This window comes from Canis lupus, chromosome 1 (genome assembly GCF_048164855.1).
Source record: "Canis lupus baileyi chromosome 1, mCanLup2.hap1, whole genome shotgun sequence".
In the NCBI taxonomy this organism is placed as follows: Eukaryota; Metazoa; Chordata; class Mammalia; order Carnivora; family Canidae; genus Canis; species Canis lupus.
In genome coordinates this window covers 43,301,341-43,322,502 of record NC_132838.1, presented here as the reverse complement: position 1 = coordinate 43,322,502, position 21,162 = coordinate 43,301,341, and the positions used below count along the sequence as shown (strand labels likewise).

The window sequence follows — 21,162 nt, the reverse complement described above, 5'->3', positions numbered from 1 at the left end:
ATCTGCATTCAGCTGTCATTTCTCTCCTCCTTTCCGTCTCCCTCTCTTTTCTTCTTAAAAACATTCCAAATTTGGGGTGCCTGGGTGGCTTAGTCGGTTAACCTTCTGACTCGTGATTTTGGCTAAGGTCATGATCTCAGAGTCATGAGACTGAGCTAGGCACTCAGTAGGGAGTCTGCTTGAGATTCTCTCCCTCTCCCTCTACCCCTCCCGCACTTGTGTACATGCACTCTCTCTCTCTCTAAAATAACTAAATAAATCTTTTTTTAAAATTCTAAAGTTATTCCAAATACTAAACTACATTAAACAAAACAAAAAAATCAATTTTTCTTGTAGCCACATCATTCCACAGATTTCATGCCATATTTACTCACCTTCACTGCCTAATTTTTAAAAATAATTAACACACTGCTTTACCAATAAGTGTATTTCTTAACCCAAGTGCACTGTTTTTAGGTCTCATTATACTATCCTGCTGTGCATTGACAAAGTAGAACAGTGGTCCTCAAGCTTTAGTATGTACAAGACTTATCTGGAGTTCTTGTGCCGGTTCCCTGATTACATCCCCAAAGGTTCTGATTCAAGAGAACTGGCCTGGAATCAAGCTGGTGGTCTGCATTTATATGAGGCAAACCAGATGAATCTAATCAAGGGGATATTCAGATAACACTAAACCAACACTTGTTTTTTTCTAGTTAAACCAACACTTTTTAAAAAAAATTTATTGAATATATTTGACATATGACATTGTATAAATTTAAGGTATATAATATGGTGCTTTGATACATTTATAGGTTATAATATGGTTACCATTGTATCAGTATTTATCACATTACATAATTCCAGCACAAGATTGTTGTTTTTATTCATTTCTCATGCATTAAATCTCACTAGTTTACTTACTACTTGTTGTAAGTTTGTACGCTTAAGCAACCTCAATCTTATCCCCCTACCCACACTTCCTTCTTGAAGCTTTTCCTGTCTTTAGTTACATGCCACACTTTCCTGGTTCACCTTCTTCCTTTCTGATTCTCCCATTGTCTCTGATTCCTCCTTCTTTAGCCAGCCTTTTAAAATCCATTCTTTTCATCCATTCCCTTTCAGGATGAAACACATCCTTTCATAGACCTCACTCTGTGCCAACAATCCCTAAAGCAATGGAATAAACTCCGTTCTCTCCTCTGGACCTATGAACCTAAGAACCTTTCATACATGTCTACCTTATCCCCCAGACTCATCATACTGTAAACTTCCTATACCATTAATCTCATGAACTGGCTCCTCATCTTGTATTCTCTAAGATGGCAGCATCCATCTAGTTACCTAGCTGGAAAATACATCATTTTTAACTCCTTCTGCCTCCTCTCATGTCAGTTCATGAAGTTAGCAATCCCGCCTCACCTCTATCCCTGGCTTCCCAAGCATAGGCTTTTTTTTTTTTAATTTAAATTCAGTACATCATTCATTTCAGATGTAGTGTTCAATAATTTATCAGTTGCGTGTAACACCCCCAAGCTATAGGCTTTTGATGCTTGGGCTGTTCTGTTGACTTCCTGAGTGGACTTCCACATGAACCTCACTTCAAACTTACACATTCAAAATCAGGACAGATCCTATCATTCCTTGGCTAACACATCCTGGCAAAGTTCCTATTTATCTTTCAACTGCACACAAAGCCTTTGTCATGTTACCACAGACCTGTATAATGTTACTTCAGGTTGTCCATTTGTCTTGCCCCAGTGCAACTGCAACCCTCTTCTGCTTCTCTTCCCCACCCTCCCACCCTCCCCAGCCCCCTGGACATTATAACACTGTGCCTTCAGAATCTCTTCTCTTCTTCTCTATGTTTCCTAGGCCAGAAATGTTCAGCTTGGCTTATATCCACCTCTTTCAAGATGCAGCTCTAATGTTACTTCATTTCCTCAGTGGCAGGGATGAAACTTCATCACTGTATTTCTGTCCCTTAACACCTGTCTACCTAGCATCATAGATGTTTGTAGAAGGAATACAGACATGAGCAAATGGGGAATGGATGAGTGAATGGTTACTGAAAGCAGCCAAATGGAATCAATCCCTCCTTTTTTATTAGCCAGGGTACTTGGTTCATCTCTTTAGTTTAGTTCTTACCACACTGTTATATTCCATTGTTTCTGTCTCCAGATTCTGAGTCAGATTGTACATTTCATTAGGAAAATAATCAAGTCTTATTTATTCTGTCTTCCCTGCATCTGACACATAGGATATCCACACATGATTGTTAGATCTAAGTAGCAGTCTTAAGCAAATTGGCTTTTACTCTTTCCTGGAAAGAACGGGGAAAATTTTTTTAAAACCTGCTGTGTAGCAAATAGTGCACTGAACAAGGCTTCATGGGTGAAGACTGGACGATGGTTGGCCTTGTATCTTCCCTCTACCACCTGCAGCCCAAATGCTCCTCTGATGTGATCTGGCATTAAGTACGTATGATCACTCACTGATGGTTCATCTTAAGTGTGCTTTCTTCTTTTAACTGAGTTTCTGCCACGAGGGTGCTGAAATACATCCCACCAGGGCTGGAGTAATCAGAACTGTGAATTTGTGATTTGTTTGGTGACAATCCATTGGAAATGTTCATTTTTTCCTCCCAGGTATTCTTCATAGGAGTATAAATTATATAATGTGTGTCAATAACAATTTTTATGACACTGAGGTTTCTGTCACTGTTATATCATTATACTATGTAGAGCATCATCATAGCTGGTATTTATTGAATGTTTCCCATGGACCATGTATTATTCAACTCATTAAAATCTCACAGATATTTTTTCTTTACTCTCATTTTTATAGATGAAGAAACAGAGACACAGGAAGGGTGTGCAATTGCCGGAAGTCCCCCAGACACTGAGTGGCTGAGCTAGGCTGGACTTTGGCTTTAGGCATCTTAGCTTTAAATCCAGTGCTCACTTTTGCCCACAAGAAACACTTGAGTGAAGCCTCTCACTGAGGGTAAAGTCTCTCCTCTGCCCACAGGGTAAAGAAGCTGAAGGAGACCCTGGTTGCCGTACAGCAGCTGGATAAGAACATGAGCAGCCTGAGGACGTGGCTGGCTCACATCGAGTCAGAGCTGGCCAAGCCCATAGTCTATGATTCCTGTGACTCGGATGAAATACAGAAAAAGCTTACTGAGCAGCAGGTAAAACTTAAAACAACCAAAGGAAGTAAGTAGGCTCTTGAACATCTGCACTCCTGATGAGGCTACAGAGGCAGATGTGAGATGGTTAATCGAGATGGAAAATCAGAAGGAAGCTAGACAGGATTGCTGAGAAAGGAGAGGCTTGGGCAGGACAGGTGTTTGGGACAAATGGGTCCCATGTCGAGTCTAGAAGATATGGTCTCATAGGGTTGATGCCATCAGTCCACCAACAAGACATCAGGAGCTGCTTGAGCTGCCATGATGTATCCATAACAGTGCTGACGTTTTGTTTATTTCTTTCTGGGTCATGAACCAACTACTATATACATAGATAAGAGCCTTTTTTTCCTGCATATACTGTTTGAAGAAATATTACAGGGTATTCTTAGAGTTTTTAGAGTATACAACAATTTTGTTTTGCAAGGAATGTTTCATGACCTGCAGACCACAGACTGTAATTTTACCTTCATGTGTGTAGCAAAGACAACACAACACACTGGCATATGATAAACTACCCCAAAAAGTAAAAAAGAGTGGCCATGAAAAATACATACACAAAGGACTTTTAACTCCTATTCCCCTTCCTCATTTTTTTCCTTCCTTGATTTTACTAAGCTTAGCAGACTCCAGTTGTTAGTAGTAAATACCATAAATCGTCCATGAGAAATTTTGCTACTCCATGCTGTTAGATTCTCCTAACAATCTAACCTATCCACACTCTGGTTACTTCCATTACATTTAGGCCATTATAGCCAAGTTTCTTAACTTAAAAATACTATAAAATATATACAGGCCTATTTATGAAATCTTATGAAATAGTTCATATACTTTATTTTACAAACTATTTAAACCAATGCAAATAGATATTAAAATATATTTTTTAGATATTGGGATTATTTCAGTAGCATTTCTTTGTCTTAAAAAAATTGATAGCAGAACATTTTTCCATGTTTGTAAGAGTAAAGCCCTGTGATGGATTCTCTCATGTTTGAAATTCGAAAATTGAGCTGTTGAGGTTATAGTTGGCCTCCAGCTCCTTGAATATTCCTGGAGAACATGGTAATGGTATCTACCAATGAGAACTGGTTAAAAACAGTTAAAATCCTAATAGCCATTATTATAATTTAGCAAATGTAAGAAAATCAAAACAATATCTAATTAAATATGGCAAATCGATCATATGCATTTATTTATAGGCTTACCTAGTTCTAAACCTCAATAAAATGATAGGAAAGGGCGGGGGAGGTCAAGACCCACAATGGCAAAGAGACCAGGAAAGAAGTTGATAAAGATGACAGACATCCATCAGAATTTTAGGAGGCAGAAGTGGATAGATGAATAGTTACTGGTGTTAGCAGACTAGAGGATGGAAAAAGCTGATTCATGCTACAGAATTCCAAGAAGGCTCAGGGAGTGGAGAGAGTAAGTCTGTAGGGTTTTTAAATGGAAGATTGCTTGAAAGTCTGAATAAGGAGTGGTTTGACTGGCAGATTCCCCCTAATCCCAGCTAGCCAGGCAACTCTGCCTCATTCACTCTAGTGGAAGACCCGAGGATTACTCTCTGGAGAAGGCAAACCAGAGGGACTTTGGGTTTAAGGCTACAGGGCACCAATGAGGCTGGAGTCACTATATGAAAAATAAAGAGATTAAATAAGATGCTCTGTACCAAATGGTATGTATGACTCCTACCCCATTGCCTCAGCTCCCACCATGTCACTAGCCAGTCTTTTTTTCTTTTTTTAAGATTTGTTTATTCATGAGACACACACACACACAGAGAGAGAGAGAGACAGAGACAGAGACAGAGACACAGACACAGACAGAGACACAGACAGAAGAAGCAGGTTCCATGCAGGGAGCCTGATGTGGGACTCGATCCTGGGACTCCGGGATCATGCCCTGGGCCGAACAAAGGTAGGTGCTAAACCACTGAACCACCCAGAGATCCCCTTAGCCAGTCTTACATTACAGCCAAGGTTAATGCAAGAGTTTTAAAATCCAATTAGTTATTCCATAAAAGCCCCTCACAAAAAAAAAAAAAAAGAATAATAAAGAAAGAAAGAAAATAGAGAGGAAGAAATTATTAATGTAGTAATGTAAAAAAAAAAATTCCCAAACTAAAAAATGTGTAAAGTTGACTCTTGAACCACACAGGTTTGAACTGTGTGGGCCTACCTATATGTGGATTTTTTTTATGCAATAAAATATGCAGTACTGTGGATTACTTTCCCTTACGATTTTCTTTTATCTAGCTTGCTTAATGTAAAAATATAGTATATAATTCACATAACATACAAAATATTTATTATTCAACTATTTATGCTTTTGGAAAGGCCTCTTCTAGTCAGCAGTTGGCTAATAGTAGTTATGTTCTGGGAGAGTCAAATGTGATATGCAGATTTTCAACTGTGTGGGGAATTGGCAACCTCCACCCCCACATTGTTCATGGATCAACTGTGCTTCTAGAGCACAAGTCCTACAAATGCCCAGGAAAATTAAAAACAAGGCAAAACCATTATAAAATTTCAAAACATGGGAGACAAAGAGAAGATCTTGAAGGTTTCCAAGATGAAAAAGTCTGACTTCTCCAAAATAATGGTGGAAGCGAAAAGATAATGACACAATGCCTTCAAAAAACTGAGAAAATTATTTATGATTTAGAGCACTATACCTGCCATTTAATATATAAAATACTTACCTCCTACACATACGTTCTGAAGAAGCCAATGAAAGATGTACATACTGAAACAAAAACAAGAAGAATATTCTACACAAGAGAGAGAAGCAAACTCTCAGGACAGATGGTGAGGGAACAGGAATGTCCCAGATGCCAGCTGTCGTGCAGCCTGGAGCACCTCTGTTCAGACTGAAGTAAGGCATTGGGTGCTACAGGAGGGATGTCTCCAAGGAGTAAGACTCTATTACGAGAGAGCTACTAGTTCCATAAACACAAAAAGTTATGTAAGAAAAGAAATATAACCATAGTATAGTTTGTTGCTCATATATGAAAAATATTAAGTAACCATATTAAATAACCACAGTCAAACAATCATTATTGTTCCAGCTATAAGATGTGCTGAAACAGTAACTGGAGCCATGTGAGTCAGGTAGAAGTGTATTCTGTCTCTACTATAGAAGCATAGATAATGTCTAAAATTTAAAAATCAAGAATTAGCAACATAAACATGCCACTTATAAATATGGAAGTTAAAACCAGAAGACAGTGATACAAGAGATAGAAAAGGTTATTTCTGGAAAATGAGAATCAGGAGTGAAAAGGGAACTATTTCACTGGAAGCTTAGTAGTAGTTTTTGACTAATTAATATATGTTCATACTGCCTTTTAAATTAAAGTTAAAGTTGAAAAAATAACTCTGTATCAGTGGTTAAAAGTAAGGGCTCCCTGGGTTCAAATCTGATTTTCACCACTTTTCTGCATGACCTGAATAGTGAACCATTTTAACCCCCATGTGTATAGAATGCTGATAATCAGAGTACATGGCTCACAGTATTATTATAAAAATTAATGTGAAAAGCACTTAGCACAGCACCAAGCACAAAGTTCATACTTAGTAAATTTTATGTCAATCCTATCATATTCACTTCAGTTTCCTTTGTGGCAAATGTTTAACCATGATTCTGTAAAAATTGTAGCATTTGGGATCCATGCTGTAAAAGATAGATAAATAGTAGTCTATCTCCAAAGAGGAAGATTCTCTTAAATATTTAAAAAGAGATTATACTCAAAAGAAATATATTTTCTTCTGTTCTCCTCTTTAGTATTTTTGTATGTTTCTCTTGCCAATGTAGTTAATTCTTACACAGTTAATTGGACAGAAATATACATAGAATATACATAGATGATTCAGAGAACATCTTGTCAAATTTCTGTGTGCTATAGATGAAGAAGTACAAATTCAGACACTGTGTCAAGTCAGGACCATTACCAATGGAGGTTAAAGCTAAGACTGAAATCTTTATCTGTACTAGAGCTTATCCATAATTATATGGATAATAATTATAACCCTCTTCAAGCTTATTTCATATAATTGATTTTAACAAAACCTTTTGAGCAGATGAGCAACGGGTCTTTTCTCTGATATTTACTATGGGAACCTGGTTGATCTCCTGGAGTAAATTTCAAAAAATTGTGCAGGCTCCTCCATCCATTGACTAGCTCATCTGGAATTTTTACCTATTTTGTCTACACTGAGCCTCCAACAATCTATCAGTTTACAGTTCTGGTTTTCATACCCTCACCCTGGTTACCACAGTGGTCTCCCCATGAGTTTCTGCACTGGGGTAGATCAAAAAGTATGTGGAGAAATGACATCATCAATATGGCTATATAGGTTATCTCTGACTTAAGTTCCCCTCACCAACAAGGAACTCTCTATAGACAAAAGACCTCTGTAAAACTCCCAAAACCCAAGGGTAAGGTTGAAGCACCAGCCTGGACCCCAGAGACCAGGAAGGACCACGTTAAAAGATTAAGAGAAGTGGTCACACTTTAGACCGCAAAAATCCTTCCTGGCTGTCACAGAGTTGTACCAACAGGGCACCACTTGACCAAAATGGGCATCTAGCTCCCCCGGCTGCCCCACCCTTCCCAGGAGTCTTAGTCTCAACTCATGGGGAGTACTAAGGGAACTTGTGTGGCTTGACTACTGGGGATCAGTTAGTGAGGGAGACAGGGGCTGAGGCTTAACTGCAACCAGCACTCACATCTTGGCAGACTGCATTCCTGTTTGCAGCTGCACCCAAGCCAAGATTCCAGCCTGTGCTGCCCATCAGTAGAGCCTAGCCAGTGGCCCTATCTGACCTGGGAGTTCACTTGGCAATTCTGCATGATTTGAGTCCCCAGACAATGGGCCATACTAACCTTGGAGACCTTTTCTACCATCTGACCTGGGCAGGGAAGCCAATTCCCAGCCCCGCCCAACAGCTGAGCATAGCCTTCATCCTTCCTCACCAGAAGGTCTGGCCAGAGAACCCAGGCAGCCCCGGAACCCATCCAACAGCCCTGCTTGAGAAGGGAGCCAAGCCAGCAGCCCTACCCAACTGCTGAGCATAGCCTCTGGCCCCATATAATCAGGGAGTCTGGACAGTGACCCTGGACAACCTCAGATATCAATTTACATCCTTGCCTAGCCACAGAGTCCAGCCTACAACCTAGCCAGCCATGGAGCCCAGATGAAACCCCACTCAACAGTGCAATCCAACCTCTGGCCTTGTCTGATCACTAAACACAGCCTGCAACCTTATTCAGGCAGGCAGCCTTGCCAGTGACCCCAAGCCAATCACCAAGCATAGCCTGTGACCCCACCTGACAAGGAAGCCTGGACAGTGACCCAGCTCAACCATGGAGCATAGTCTCTAGCTCCACACACTTTGGAATATAGGTGGAGGGTCCCTCCTTATCAGAGAGCCCAGTCAGTGACCTTGCCCAACAGAGTAGCACAGCCAGTGGCCCACCTGAAAGCAAAGCCCAAACTATCACCTCACCCAATTCCAGGGCATAGCCTGCAACCCTATGTAATCCAAGAACACAACCTGAGACCCAGTCTAACTGCCATGCCCTGCCTGTGGCTCTACCTGAATGCAGAGTCCAGCCAGTAGCACCGTCTGATCTAAGATCACAGCTTGCTATCCTACCTAACCAGGAGTGATTGCAGAGCCCAGCCTATAGCTCTACCCAGTCACAGAGCCCAGCCAGTAGCACCGTCTGATCTATAAAATTATAAATGAAAATGGAGAGATTACAAGAAATACAAAGGATCACAATAGCATACCGTGAAGAAATGGATAAATATCTAGAAACATGCAATCCACCAGACTGAATTATGAAGAAATAGAAAATATATGGGACACCTGGGTGGCTCAGTGGTTGAGGGTCCACCTTTGGCACAAGCCGTGATCCTCGGTTGTGGGATCGAGTCCCATATTGGGCTCCCTGTGGGGAGCCTGCTTCTCCCTCTGCCTATGTCTCTGCCTCTCTATGACTCTCATGAATAAATAAATAAAATCTTAAAAAAAAAAGAAAATATGAACAGACTAGAAATGAGTAAGAAGGCTGAATTGGTTATCAAAATCCTCCCAACAAAGAAAAGTCCAAGACCAGATGGTTTCACAGGTGAAATCTACCAAACATTTAAAGCCAATTCTTTTCACTCTTCCAAAAGATTAAGGAGAAGGAAACACTCTCAAACTCATTTTATAAGGCCAGCATTATCCTGATACCAAAGCCAGATAAGGACAACACAAGAGGAGAAAACTATAGGCCAATATTCATGAATAAATGTAGATGCAAAAATTCTCAACAGAGTACTAGCAAACCAAATTCAATAGCCCATTAAAAGGATCATACACAATGATGTAGTTGAAATGCATATAAAAATAAATGTGATACATTACATTACTAGGCTGAAGTATAAAAATTTCTCAATAGATGCAGAAAAAGCATTTCACAAAATTCAAATGATAAAATTCTCAACCAAGTGAGTATATAAAAGAAGTACACTTCAACATAATAAAGACTATATGGCATCATACCCAGTGGTGAAAGGCTGAAAGCTTCTCACCTAAGATGCAAACAAGACAAGGATGCCCACTCTCACCAGACCTGTTCAACATAGTACTCAAACTCCTAGATAGAGTAATCAGAGAAGAAAAAAATAGAAGGCATCTAAATCAAAAAGGATGATATAAAATTGTCTTTGTAGGTGACATAATTTTATGCAAAGAAAGTCCTAAAGATTCCACTAAAAAACTCTTAGAACTAATAAATTCAGTAAAATTGCAGAATAAAAATTTAACATACAAAAATCAGTTACACTTCTATACACTAGCAATGAATTATGTGAAAAAAAGAAAATAATTTCTTTACAATAACATCCAAAACAATAAAATACTTCAGAATAAATTTAACAAAGGAGTTTAAAGATCTCTATACTGAAAACTGTAAGAATCAGATAGACATTGAAGAAGATACAAATAAATGGAATGATAGCCCATGTGGCTAACTTTACTCTTAATACAATTAATGTAGTCTATTTCACTTGTTCCGTTTATATTTTGGCATTGCTCACATAGCCAAAATATCTCTAGATTTGTTTTCTCCTGTTTTGGTTGCCATATTTCATAAAAGACATTGAAGAAACCTCATGGATTCAAGGAAAGGAGAGATTTTCTCATCTGTATCCAAGTATTTTAATAAAGCATGTCTCATTCCCCACAGGAGCTTCAGAGAGACATTGAGAAACATAGCACAGGCGTGGCCTCTGTTCTCAACTTATGTGAGGTCCTGCTTCATGACTGTGATGCCTGCGCCACGGATGCAGAGTGTGATTCCATCCAGCAGGCGACGCGAAACCTGGACCGGCGATGGAGAAATATCTGTGCCATGTCCATGGAAAGAAGGCTCAAGTAAGTGGGCAGGTTCAAAGAGCTGGGAAAGAGGAAGGACCAGAAATAGAAGGAAAAAAAAAAACCTACCCAGAGTATTCACTGTTTACTATTTCATTTTGGTTGTAATGTCCAAAAGGAGCAAAAAAAAAAAAAAAAAAAAAGGAGCATTGATTTTCCAAAGTTGCCGTCATCTACGTTTAGCTGGGAAAACAAGTAAGCATAAAGGTCATACCATAGTTTACCCCCCTACGGTATCCATAGTTTCTCTTTCCATGGTGTTAGTTGCCCATGGTCGGGCAGGATCCAGAAGCAGAGGATACTCCTTCTGGGGTAGGGTCAGAAGATCCACCGTAGCCTAACACTAGTCACAACAGCTATGCCATTCACATAACTTCATCCATCATGTAGGCATTTTATCATCTCACATCATCACAAGAAGGGTAAATTCAGGGGTGCCTGGGTAGCTCAGTCAGTTAAGTACCTAGGCATCTGCCTTGAGCTCACGTCATGATCAGTTCCAGGATGGAGCTCCATGTGTCATGTGGTTGGACTCCCTGCTCAGTGGAGAGTCTACTTCTCCCTTTCCCTTTGCACCTCCCCCACACTCTTACTTCTTTCCTCCGCTCTCTCAAATAAATAAAATCTTAAGAAAAAATAAAAAAGATGAGTCAATGCAGTACAGTAAGATATTTTGAGAAAAAGACCACATTCATGTAACTTTTATTACAGTGTACTATTATAATTGTTCTATTTTATTATTGGTTATTGTTAATCTCTTACTGTCCCTAATTTATAGTTTAAACTTTATTATATGTATGTCTAGGATAAAACATAGTATATACAGGGGTTTAGTACTATCCACAGTTTCAGGCATCTATACGGAGTCTTGGAATGGATCCCTCATAGATGGGGGGAGTTACTATATATAAATTTACTATATACAAATATAATATACTGTATATTATGAAACAATTATGCCTGACCTAATAGTTTAAATGTAATTCAGAAAAATAAAAATACGCCCTCGAATAAGTATATTGTTAAAAAATTGGTGGTATGAAAAGTAATATTAATTACATAAAAATGAAATTTAAAGGTTTTGGAAAAGCCCTTTGAAATTCTAGGCAGTAATAAAGAGTAGTGGGTTAGAAAATCATCTTGTGTACTCTTTGGAGAACTCTTGAAAGGTTAATATTTGTCTTGCTGTGATAGGTTTAATTTTAGTGAGGGTGAGTTTGATGTTGGACCTACATGCAGCTTGAGACTCTGGTTTAATTTCAGTGGAATCTTAGCATGAGTGTGCCCTGCAAACATGGCATTGCACTTTTGAGCTCCCTTGCATGTATACAGAACAGTTCGGGTTTTATATGTTTATAATACGTAATTTTACTAATTCCAAATCCAGAGCTTCAGGATGTGTATTTAAAAAAAAAAAAAAAAAACACAAAAACAAAAACAAAAACAAAAAAAATTTCCAAACTCACAGCTGTTTCATTTTAGCTCAGACAGTTGTCCCTTTTTCACTCTGGTCAAATTTGTCGGACGGCACAATTATTGTTTGGCACAATAGTTGCTTGCTTGGGCACTCTTAATCCTATTGCAGGCATTAGAGTTCTAAAGCATCAACAGTCTCAAACAATCAGAAACTGTTTTTTCGTTTTCTGTCTCAGAATTGAAGAGACATGGCGATTGTGGCAGAAGTTTCTCGATGATTATTCTCGTTTTGAAGATTGGCTCAAGATTTCAGAAAGGACAGCTGCCTTCCCCAGCTCTTCTGGGGTGCTCTATACAGTTGCCAAGGAAGAACTAAAGAAATTTGAGGTGATTTATAATTCTAAATATTTGGCCCTTATTTTGCTATGAGTATAGCCAGTTAGTAGTTGGTGTCTCAAGACATTAACTGTTCATCTGCACATTATTTGTTGAAACAGTTGGATGATGACTTTATGGTCATCTTTATTACTGCCTCATACACAGGCAAAGAAGGGGGAAAAAGAGGGCTTTATATTAAGTTCTCATGAATTACAAATAAAGTCATAATGACAAGAAATTCTGTTACAAAACACAAATCATGATTCCCAAAAAAAGATCTTGGCTTTTTAAAAAATTTCATAATTTTTTATTATCCACCATCTAAGGTGAAAATATGATGCTCTATACTATCAAAATCTCTTCCAAATATATTTTCTTGATTTTTATTTTATCTATAATTAGAGAATAGATGTGGATAGATAGATCGATAGATATAGATATACAATCATTGTAATGTAGAGTTGGCTCCAGAATTAAATAAAATACTTTTAATCATAAGCCATTTCTAATGACAAATGAAGAACGATGCCATCCTTGGATCCCCAAGACTTTTCAGTTACAGAGACAAAAACAGCAACAGTATAATCATATTCATGAAGGCCCCGCTCAGTAACTGACTTCAGTGTACTGCCTATTTGTGTGATCTCGGTCTACTCTATCCCCATGGGATGATAACAACCCTAACAGCTGCCTCTCACTTCCACAGAGGACCTGACAGAGTCTAAAGTTCACCATGTTTTAATTTGAAGTTTCTTTTCCCATCACTTCCCTCTGACAGGCAGGTGTGTACCCATAGATATTGACAGCAACGTCCTGATGCGTGTGTCTTACAAAGATCATTCTTGGTTGCTAATTCTGCCCCAAGCTCCCTGAGATGATTAAAAATAAGACTAAAAATCAAACCAAATCCAGTTGAATTTATTTTTACCTTGTAATGTCAGTTTGCCTGGCATTTACTGAGGCCTGTCAGAATAAATATGAAGTTTGGCTTTTTGCTTGTGGGGTTTAAAATCAAAGAGTCCTAGATGAGCAGCTATAGAAATCTATAAAAATGTTCAAATACTGTGTAAAATAAGTAAAAGTTATTCCGATGTCTGAATATGGAGTTATGTGTAACAAGCCCACTAAATTCCAGGAAAATAATTTCATATCTAAAATGTTTTCTCTTGGAAAATTTCTAGTGAAGAGCCACTATCCAGTGGAGTTCAGGTCCTCCTGGCATGAACCAGTGGTAGTGAGGTATTCATGTACTCCGTCTTATTATGCTCTGCTTCATAAAGGTTAAAACCTTCTGTAATTGGCTTACACTACAAAGCAGATTATGTCTGGTCCTTTTTGATGCTATTTTAGACTCTCAGATTTTATGGCAAAAGTTAGCCATATGTCTAGCTTCTATCATAAATGATTTTATCATTTACTTTTTAGTTAATGTTCTTGAGAGACAGAAATAAATTTAAAAAAACAAGATTTTGTTCGAGGACACCCTTTTCCTGTTCAAATAATAACAGTTTGAGATGGGTCTGGGTACCCACTTGTGGTGTCTATCACTGCTCCAGTGGGAAAACAAACTCTATGACTCCCAGTAATGGCTAAAGCTGAACTTCCCTTCCTGCTTCCTCTTCTGGGGAAATAACTCAAGTTGTTTTATTGAATTGGAGATTAGACTTACTAAGACCAAGTCTCTTAAAGCAACTCTCAGAAGGAAAGCCATATCAGAGGCACAGATGTAGTAGTATATAAACAGTGTAATGAGCCAAAGGAAGCAGAGTTTTGTGATTTAGATGAGTACAGACTGCTGGACTGTACAGTTTTCTGTCCAGTGTCAGGATAAACACCAGTCATAAATCATACATATGAATTTGGAAAAAAAATAGATTCATTTTATTTTGACTAAATGATTCTTATGATAGAACTATGCTATATTGCAGAGAGAAAGAAGAAAGAGTATTTTACCTTTTGAAACTCTAAAGTGTACATAGGATAACCTCACAACTAAACAGCCATAAGTGGATTGGACATTTTAATCATTTAAAAACTTAACTTTTAATCATTAAAATGACAGTATAGTTATGAAATTTGCCCAAGATATAACAGCTCGCATTCAGATACATTCTGCAAAAAGTGGGTTTAATTATTTTAATAGACATCAGAATTGAAGTTTCTGGATTTTTAGAGTACATCTTTCATAAATAGAGAATTCTTTTGCAGATATACCTTTTCTCAGTATTGACATCAGAAATTTTTGAACCTTTCAGACTCACATTTGAGCACACATAAATATTTGTGTAATCATTTGTTTCATGAGAAAATTTTGGGGGCTGTTCAGTATTTTAAAAGCTATAATACAGCAGCATATATATATTATACATGTATATGTATTTGTATATATACACATATAGTTATTACTGTTTACCAATTTCTTTCATATTTTTGTTTGATCTACACCCTTTCCTTAAGCCATATGGGTCATATTACTCTGCTTTAACAAGGGAAAATAAACCCTCATTAGAAATTGTCCTTTCCTTGTCACTACAGTATGAGGCCAGGTGCTCTCGCTGAGAGCCCTTCACTGATCCCCTCACTGACATGCGTGCTTCTCTGTGGTCTTAGGCTTTCCAACGACAGGTCCACGAGAGCCTGACCCAGCTAGAACTAATCAACAAGCAGTACCGTCGCCTGGCCAGAGAGAACCGCACCGATTCTGCTTGTAGCCTAAAGCAGATGGTTCATGAAGGCAACCAGAGATGGGACAACCTGCAAAAGCGTGTCACCTCCATCTTGCGCAGACTCAAGGTCTGAATTACACCTCTTCTGTCGCTTAGAGACCCAGAGGACAGGATTGGGCCATTTGAACACATTAGACATAATCTTAGTGATTTTGTAAGATTGGGTAGCAAGAGTGGTTTATATAATAATTTACATTGTAAAGGATTACAGAGTTCACATTGTTGAGAAAATGACTTCCCATAAGAACATTGGAATTGGTGGTACCATCTCTATCTGTGCATATGGACTTTAGTTTTTATCATTTTCTTTTCACATCTAGCATTTCATTGGCCAGCGTGAGGAGTTTGAGACTGCACGGGACAGCATTTTGGTGTGGCTGACAGAGATGGATCTACAGCTCACTAATATTGAGCATTTTTCTGAGTGTGATGTTCAAGCTAAAATAAAGCAACTCAAGGTAATATAGTAGTGATTTTTCAAATTGCAAAGAAGGTGTGAAGAGGAAGGGATTTGTAGATCCTCTTGTAAAGAACATAGTAAAGAACTCTTTTGAAAAAAATTAGTTCTTGATTGGAAAAAAAATTCAGAAAATACAAAATATATTTAAAAAAATAAAGAACATTAAAGAGATCGCTACCATTAGCCTATATACTTTAAATTATTAACTTCATTGCCAAGGTGTTAGGAATCTTGTTTTTTGGCTGTTTTTCTTTTCTTTTTTTCTTTCTTTTTTTTTTTTTTTTTGCTTTGTTGCTACCACCTTCAAATAGCTTATTTGACCTCCATGTTCCAACTTTCTCATGTTGGAATTTCAGTCCACATTATTATTCCCTATCCTTAGAGGCCAAGTTAATTTTTAAGCATAATTGTTATGTTTCACCATGCAGTTCAAATGCAGTGACTAATTAAAAATTTATATAGGAGTGATACACATTAAATATAAGGAGTCCCTAAAAAGGAAAAGTGTTTTAACAACTTGAATTATGCAAGGATAAAGTCTCAGGATGAAAAAAATCCTAAAATAGATTCTCAGGATGAAAAAAATGTAAAATTTTTTTTTTTTACAGCGAGCCCTGATCCTATACCCGATCCGTCCCCCACTGACTATTCTAAGTTGTTTCATAGACAAACCAATATTTAAAACCTTCAACAGGAAATTTCTACCAAGTGGCAGTTGAATCTTTTCTTTTTAGACTCTGGCAGGGTCACAGAACTTACCACCATGCTCCCTTTTCATTAGTGGATAATTTCAACTCTTCTAGAGTTTATTCTTGTATTGAATTAAAATTTATCCCTGAAATCTATCCCTACTAGCTTAACTCATTTCAACTTTATATAACGAGTATAAATAATCCTCTAGAATTCCTTGTTTTTTAAATAATTATAATCTTTTCTGGTTATGTCCTAAAATAATAAAAGAATCATCTGAGAAGAATTTGTGACATTAGTTATCATTTAGTTGGTTTCTCTTAGTCATGTTTGACATATGATCAGAAAATCTAAAATTAAAATATTTAATTAACTCTCTAAAATGTTAAATTTATTTCAGTGGCACTGTATTGGTTACCATTGCTTTTCATTAGGGATAACCAATACTATCAATGTTATGATGGGTTTAAATGTTTTTTTTTTTTTTTTTTTTCTGTGATTCTCTACCCACACTGTCCATGTGGTAAATTTTATTAGCTGAAGGCGCCGTTCTGGTCATGGAATTCTGATGATTCCATTTCTGACTCCTGTTCTGATTTAAAATTTTTATGTTTGACTTTAGAAAGTAATAGCCTCTTGGCTTATCACCCTATATGGTAAATTCAATATCCCCTGCATGGTTTTTCTAAATATATATCTTATAATTATTTTATGTCACTGCGAACAACAAAAAAATTACATGAGATTTGTGTTCCCTAGGCCTTCCAGCAAGAAATTTCACTGAACCACAATAAGATTGAGCACATAATTGCCCAAGGAGAACAGCTTATAGAAAAGAGTGAGCCCTTGGATGCGGCAGTCATTGAGGAAGAGCTAGATGAACTCCGGCGTTACTGTCAGGAAGTCTTTGGGCGTGTGGAAAGATACCATAAGAAACTGATTCGCCTGCCTGTATGTGATGGTTTTTTTTTTTCTTTTTTTCATTGTCACAAAGTCTAAAGAGAGTTAGTTATATAGGGTTAGGTAGCATTGGACAGTGGGGAAAACCCTAGACTCTGGAGCCAGAATGCCTGGATTCCCTTCTGAGCTCTGACATGTGTTGGCTACATAACCCTGGGCAAGTCACATCTCTTGCCTTGGTGTTCTCAAATGTAACACTGATCTAATAATACTACCTACCTTATAGACAGGATCGCTTCAGATAGGAAACGAGTTAGTATATGTGTAAAAAACTTAGTACATGGCAGATATCTTCTATGGAAAGTAAAGAAGGTTCTAGAATAAATAAGGAGATGATAGTGAGCAGTGAAAACAGTTGCTCAGTTGATGAAGTTGTTTAGTTGAAATTTTTTCTCTTCCACTTTCCTAATAGCTACCATAATCACATCACAAAATGTTAGAATATTTGGAATATTCTGTGATAAAATATATTTTGCATCTGGGATATAAGGTAAAAAAAAGGACCAGGTAAAGTTTTCTTAGTAATTTCCTTTTATTCCTGAAATGTGCCATTGTGAACCCATTGTGTTGCAGGCGCACTACTCTGCTGCATTTATTTACATAATCTTATTTAATCTTAATTATTTGAAGTACATTTCAGTATTATTTCCATTTCACCAGTGATAAAACTGGAGCTTTGCTAGATTAATTTATACAACATTTTAAAAAGTGATCAAAGGATTCTTACTTATTTGATGTTAGGAAGTTATAAATTATCCCCACTGAGGTAGGAATATGGCCCAGATAAGCTTGAACCCTGAGAAGCAGAACAAACAGTGGTAAGGGCATCATCTGACCACTGTGGTAATGGAGTTGGGTTGCCTATATTTCTAGCTCCCAGATGATGACCATGACCTCTCTGACCGGGAGCTGGAGCTGGATGACTCTGCAGCTCTCTCAGACCTCCACTGGCGTGACACCTCTGCAGACAGCGTGCTCTCTCCCCAGCCTTCCTCCAACCCCTCCCTCTCACTCGCCCAGCCCCTGCGGAGTGAGCGGTCAGGACGAGACACGCCTGCCAGTGTGGACTCCATCCCCCTGGAGTGGGACCATGACTATGACCTCAGTCGTGACCTGGAGTCTGCTGTGTCTAGAACTCTACCCTCTGAGGATGAAGAGGGTCAGGATGATAAAGATTTCTACCTCAGGGGAGCTGTTGGCTTATCAGGTAGGAAAGAGCTCTTCCAATAGGCCAACTTAAAAGAAAATAAAAAGGACTGAATATGGTATTAGAAATGCATAAACTAAGCAGAACTTTCTTCTTCCTTCTTCCATTAGAGCAAATTGCACATAATAGAATAATTGCATTTAATGTGATTATCAAATATAAAAGTTGACATGATCATTGGTTTATCCCACATAGTGTTACATTCTTACTATATGACAAGCACTGTATAAGTATTAGGGATACATGGTTCATTCTAGTGTGGAACACTGACAGATAAGAAACAGCTGTGTGAAGTGTTCGTTCTAGGATAGTAATAATGTACACATGGTGGTACAGAAATACAGCCAAGGGGTGACTAACCAGAGCTTTGAGGAAAGGCTTTAGGGAAAAGACTCTTGAGCTGAGACCTGAAGAATAAGTGAGTCACCTAGATAGACACAGCAAAGTTCAGAGGAAGAGAAGAGAGTTGCACACCGAGCTTTATGATCAGCCACAGAGCTTTTGGTCACCAGAAGTTTGTCCAGAATGACAAGGCTGTAGATTGGGAGACATAGAGTGGACAAAGAGGAGGTGGAAAGGCAAACCAGGACATGGTCATAAAGCAGCCTGCTCACCACAGAGGGGAGTTCTCTCCTGAAGGCGGAGGGGCACCACCACAGATCTCTAAGGAGGAGTTCACATGATCAGATACATACTTTCACATAACCTGTCTCAATACTAGGTGGAAGGGATCACGTTGGAGAAGAGCTCAGATGGAAACATTTTATGATCAAGGATAGAGATGGGATAGTGGCCTGAACTAAGGAACAACATCAGGGATGGAGACAATGGAATCATGAAAACTCTCCTCCTTCAGTGATGGTTCATTGAACTGGGATTGAAGCAACTTTCGGACTTGGGCATCTTGGTGAAAGATGCAGAGAATGTTGTGGGTATCTGTGGGCCAGGAGACAGGGCAATGAGAAAGGGTGAGGTGATGATTTGGTGGTACACACCTGAATTCGAAATACTGTAGAATATGCAAATGGAATACCCAGCAATAGATGCATGGGTCTGAAATTCTAGAACTGGAAATGCACATTGTGTGGCTATCCATGAATAAATGGTAATTGTCCCTGAGAGAAAGGAGATCACCCAGGAAAAACATATGAAGTAAAACAAGAAAGATAAAACACTAAGACACACATATAGTGAAGGGGTGGACAGAGAAAGAGGAACATTGTACAGAAGGTGAGGAAAAATAGAATAGAGGCCAATTTGCAGCCCTTGTAAATGCATCTCAAACATTCTGCAAAAGGCTGCCTCTGCTTGTTTCTGATGGTTCACGTTTGGATTCCCAAGGATATGACATGATCTAAAAAGAACATGATTTCCCTCATTTCTATTTTGTTTTCACAGTAGAGCCTACTAGGTATTTCTTATCTATAGCAGTGCTCACCAGTATGTATCCACTAGCCACATGTGGCTGTTGAGACCTGAAATGTGACCATGCAAAATTGTGTTTTGCTATGTCAAATGAACTTACATAAATTTATATGTTTCAAAGAGTTAGCACAAAGAAAGAATGCAAAATATTGATAATATCTATGTTGATAATATATTACAATTTTGATATATTGGTCCAGCAAAGTAAAGAACTAACATTTTCACCATTAATATGTCTCTTAAAATCTTTAAAATTACACACGTGGCTCACTTTATTTCTATTGGACAGCACTGCTCTAGAATCTGTCTAGATTGAAATCTCAGTTCTGCCAATTACTGGCTATTGAAACTTGGGTAAGTCACTTAATTCCTCTGGATCTCAGTTTTTCTTATCAATGAAATGGGAATAAGACTTCCATGTACCCTATGCAGTTTCTTCAAAGATAAAGGAGTGCTTAGAACGGTGCTTGACTCATAAAGCATTTTCAGTGTGAGCTTTTAAGATTTATTTCAGGAAATCTTGGGTGAGCATGCTCACACTCCTCTGTATATTCAAGAGCTGTCTGTCTAGAGTGACTAACTTCCTTTTTTTCTCTAGGAAAGTTATTTCCCGCCACAAGGAATCTAGCTGTCAACTTAGACTGTGCTCTTTTTGCAGATGTAATGATCCCCGAAAGTCCCGAGGCCTATGTAAAACTCACAGAAAGTGCAATCAGAAATACCTCTGGTAGGCACAAAAAGCCAGCAAGCCTCCTTCCCTCACCTGTAACAAGCCTCCTCTCTGAGCACATCTGCTGTACCTCTCACAGCTCTGTGACACCAGCATGTTAAGAACAACCTTTCTCTTACTGCTACAGTAGAAAACAAACAGAATCCAAAAGTATTCTGTTGATCAACAACAAGAATAAGATTTCAAGTTTCAGTGAAATAACTTCTCATTTTGTTAAAGGGGAATGAGTTTCATTAGATGTAGACCTAAGATGCCCATGAATGGCAGAAAATAGGAGATGGAACTACTAGTATTCAGCATCTGTGCCCTAGTGTCCTGCTTGATTGTAACCATACTGACTTCATGATTTCCAGGGCTTATAGACTTACCTGGGCCTTAACCTGTGCAGTTAGGGCAACTGGGGACTCTCATGCCCAAGTCTGCCAGCCTGCATTTGTGACCTCTGTTCCACATGTAAGACAAGGGGTGAGACCAGATGTTTGTCTCTAAAAAAAATTATAATTTTTAATAAGTCTTGCCCCATAAAATAAAGAAAGGAAAATGGAGCCAGTTTTGTTTAATGTTGCACTAGAT

General features: G+C 38.3%; 1 protein-coding gene across 21 annotated transcripts in view; it reads left to right on the top strand.

Annotated features, from left to right (window-relative positions):
• The window catches only part of SYNE1 (spectrin repeat containing nuclear envelope protein 1), a 449,600-nt gene that overhangs the window by 405,262 nt on the left and 23,176 nt on the right, over positions 1-21,162 (top strand). For 18 of the 21 annotated variants that reach the window (XM_072828127.1, XM_072828100.1, XM_072828106.1 and 15 more), the window contains 8 exons: positions 3,010-3,172; positions 10,410-10,597; positions 12,250-12,400; positions 15,002-15,184; positions 15,438-15,575; positions 17,027-17,218; positions 18,101-18,434; positions 20,518-20,586. In XM_072828127.1, coding sequence (XP_072684228.1) covers positions 3,010-3,172; positions 10,410-10,597; positions 12,250-12,400; positions 15,002-15,184; positions 15,438-15,575; positions 17,027-17,218; positions 18,101-18,434; positions 20,518-20,586 — 1,418 coding nt within the window. The remainder of the gene's footprint in view (positions 1-3,009; positions 3,173-10,409; positions 10,598-12,249; positions 12,401-15,001; positions 15,185-15,437; positions 15,576-17,026; positions 17,219-18,100; positions 18,435-20,517; positions 20,587-21,162) is intronic. The other 3 variants (XM_072828137.1, XM_072828189.1, XM_072828116.1) reach the window with 1 other exon arrangement.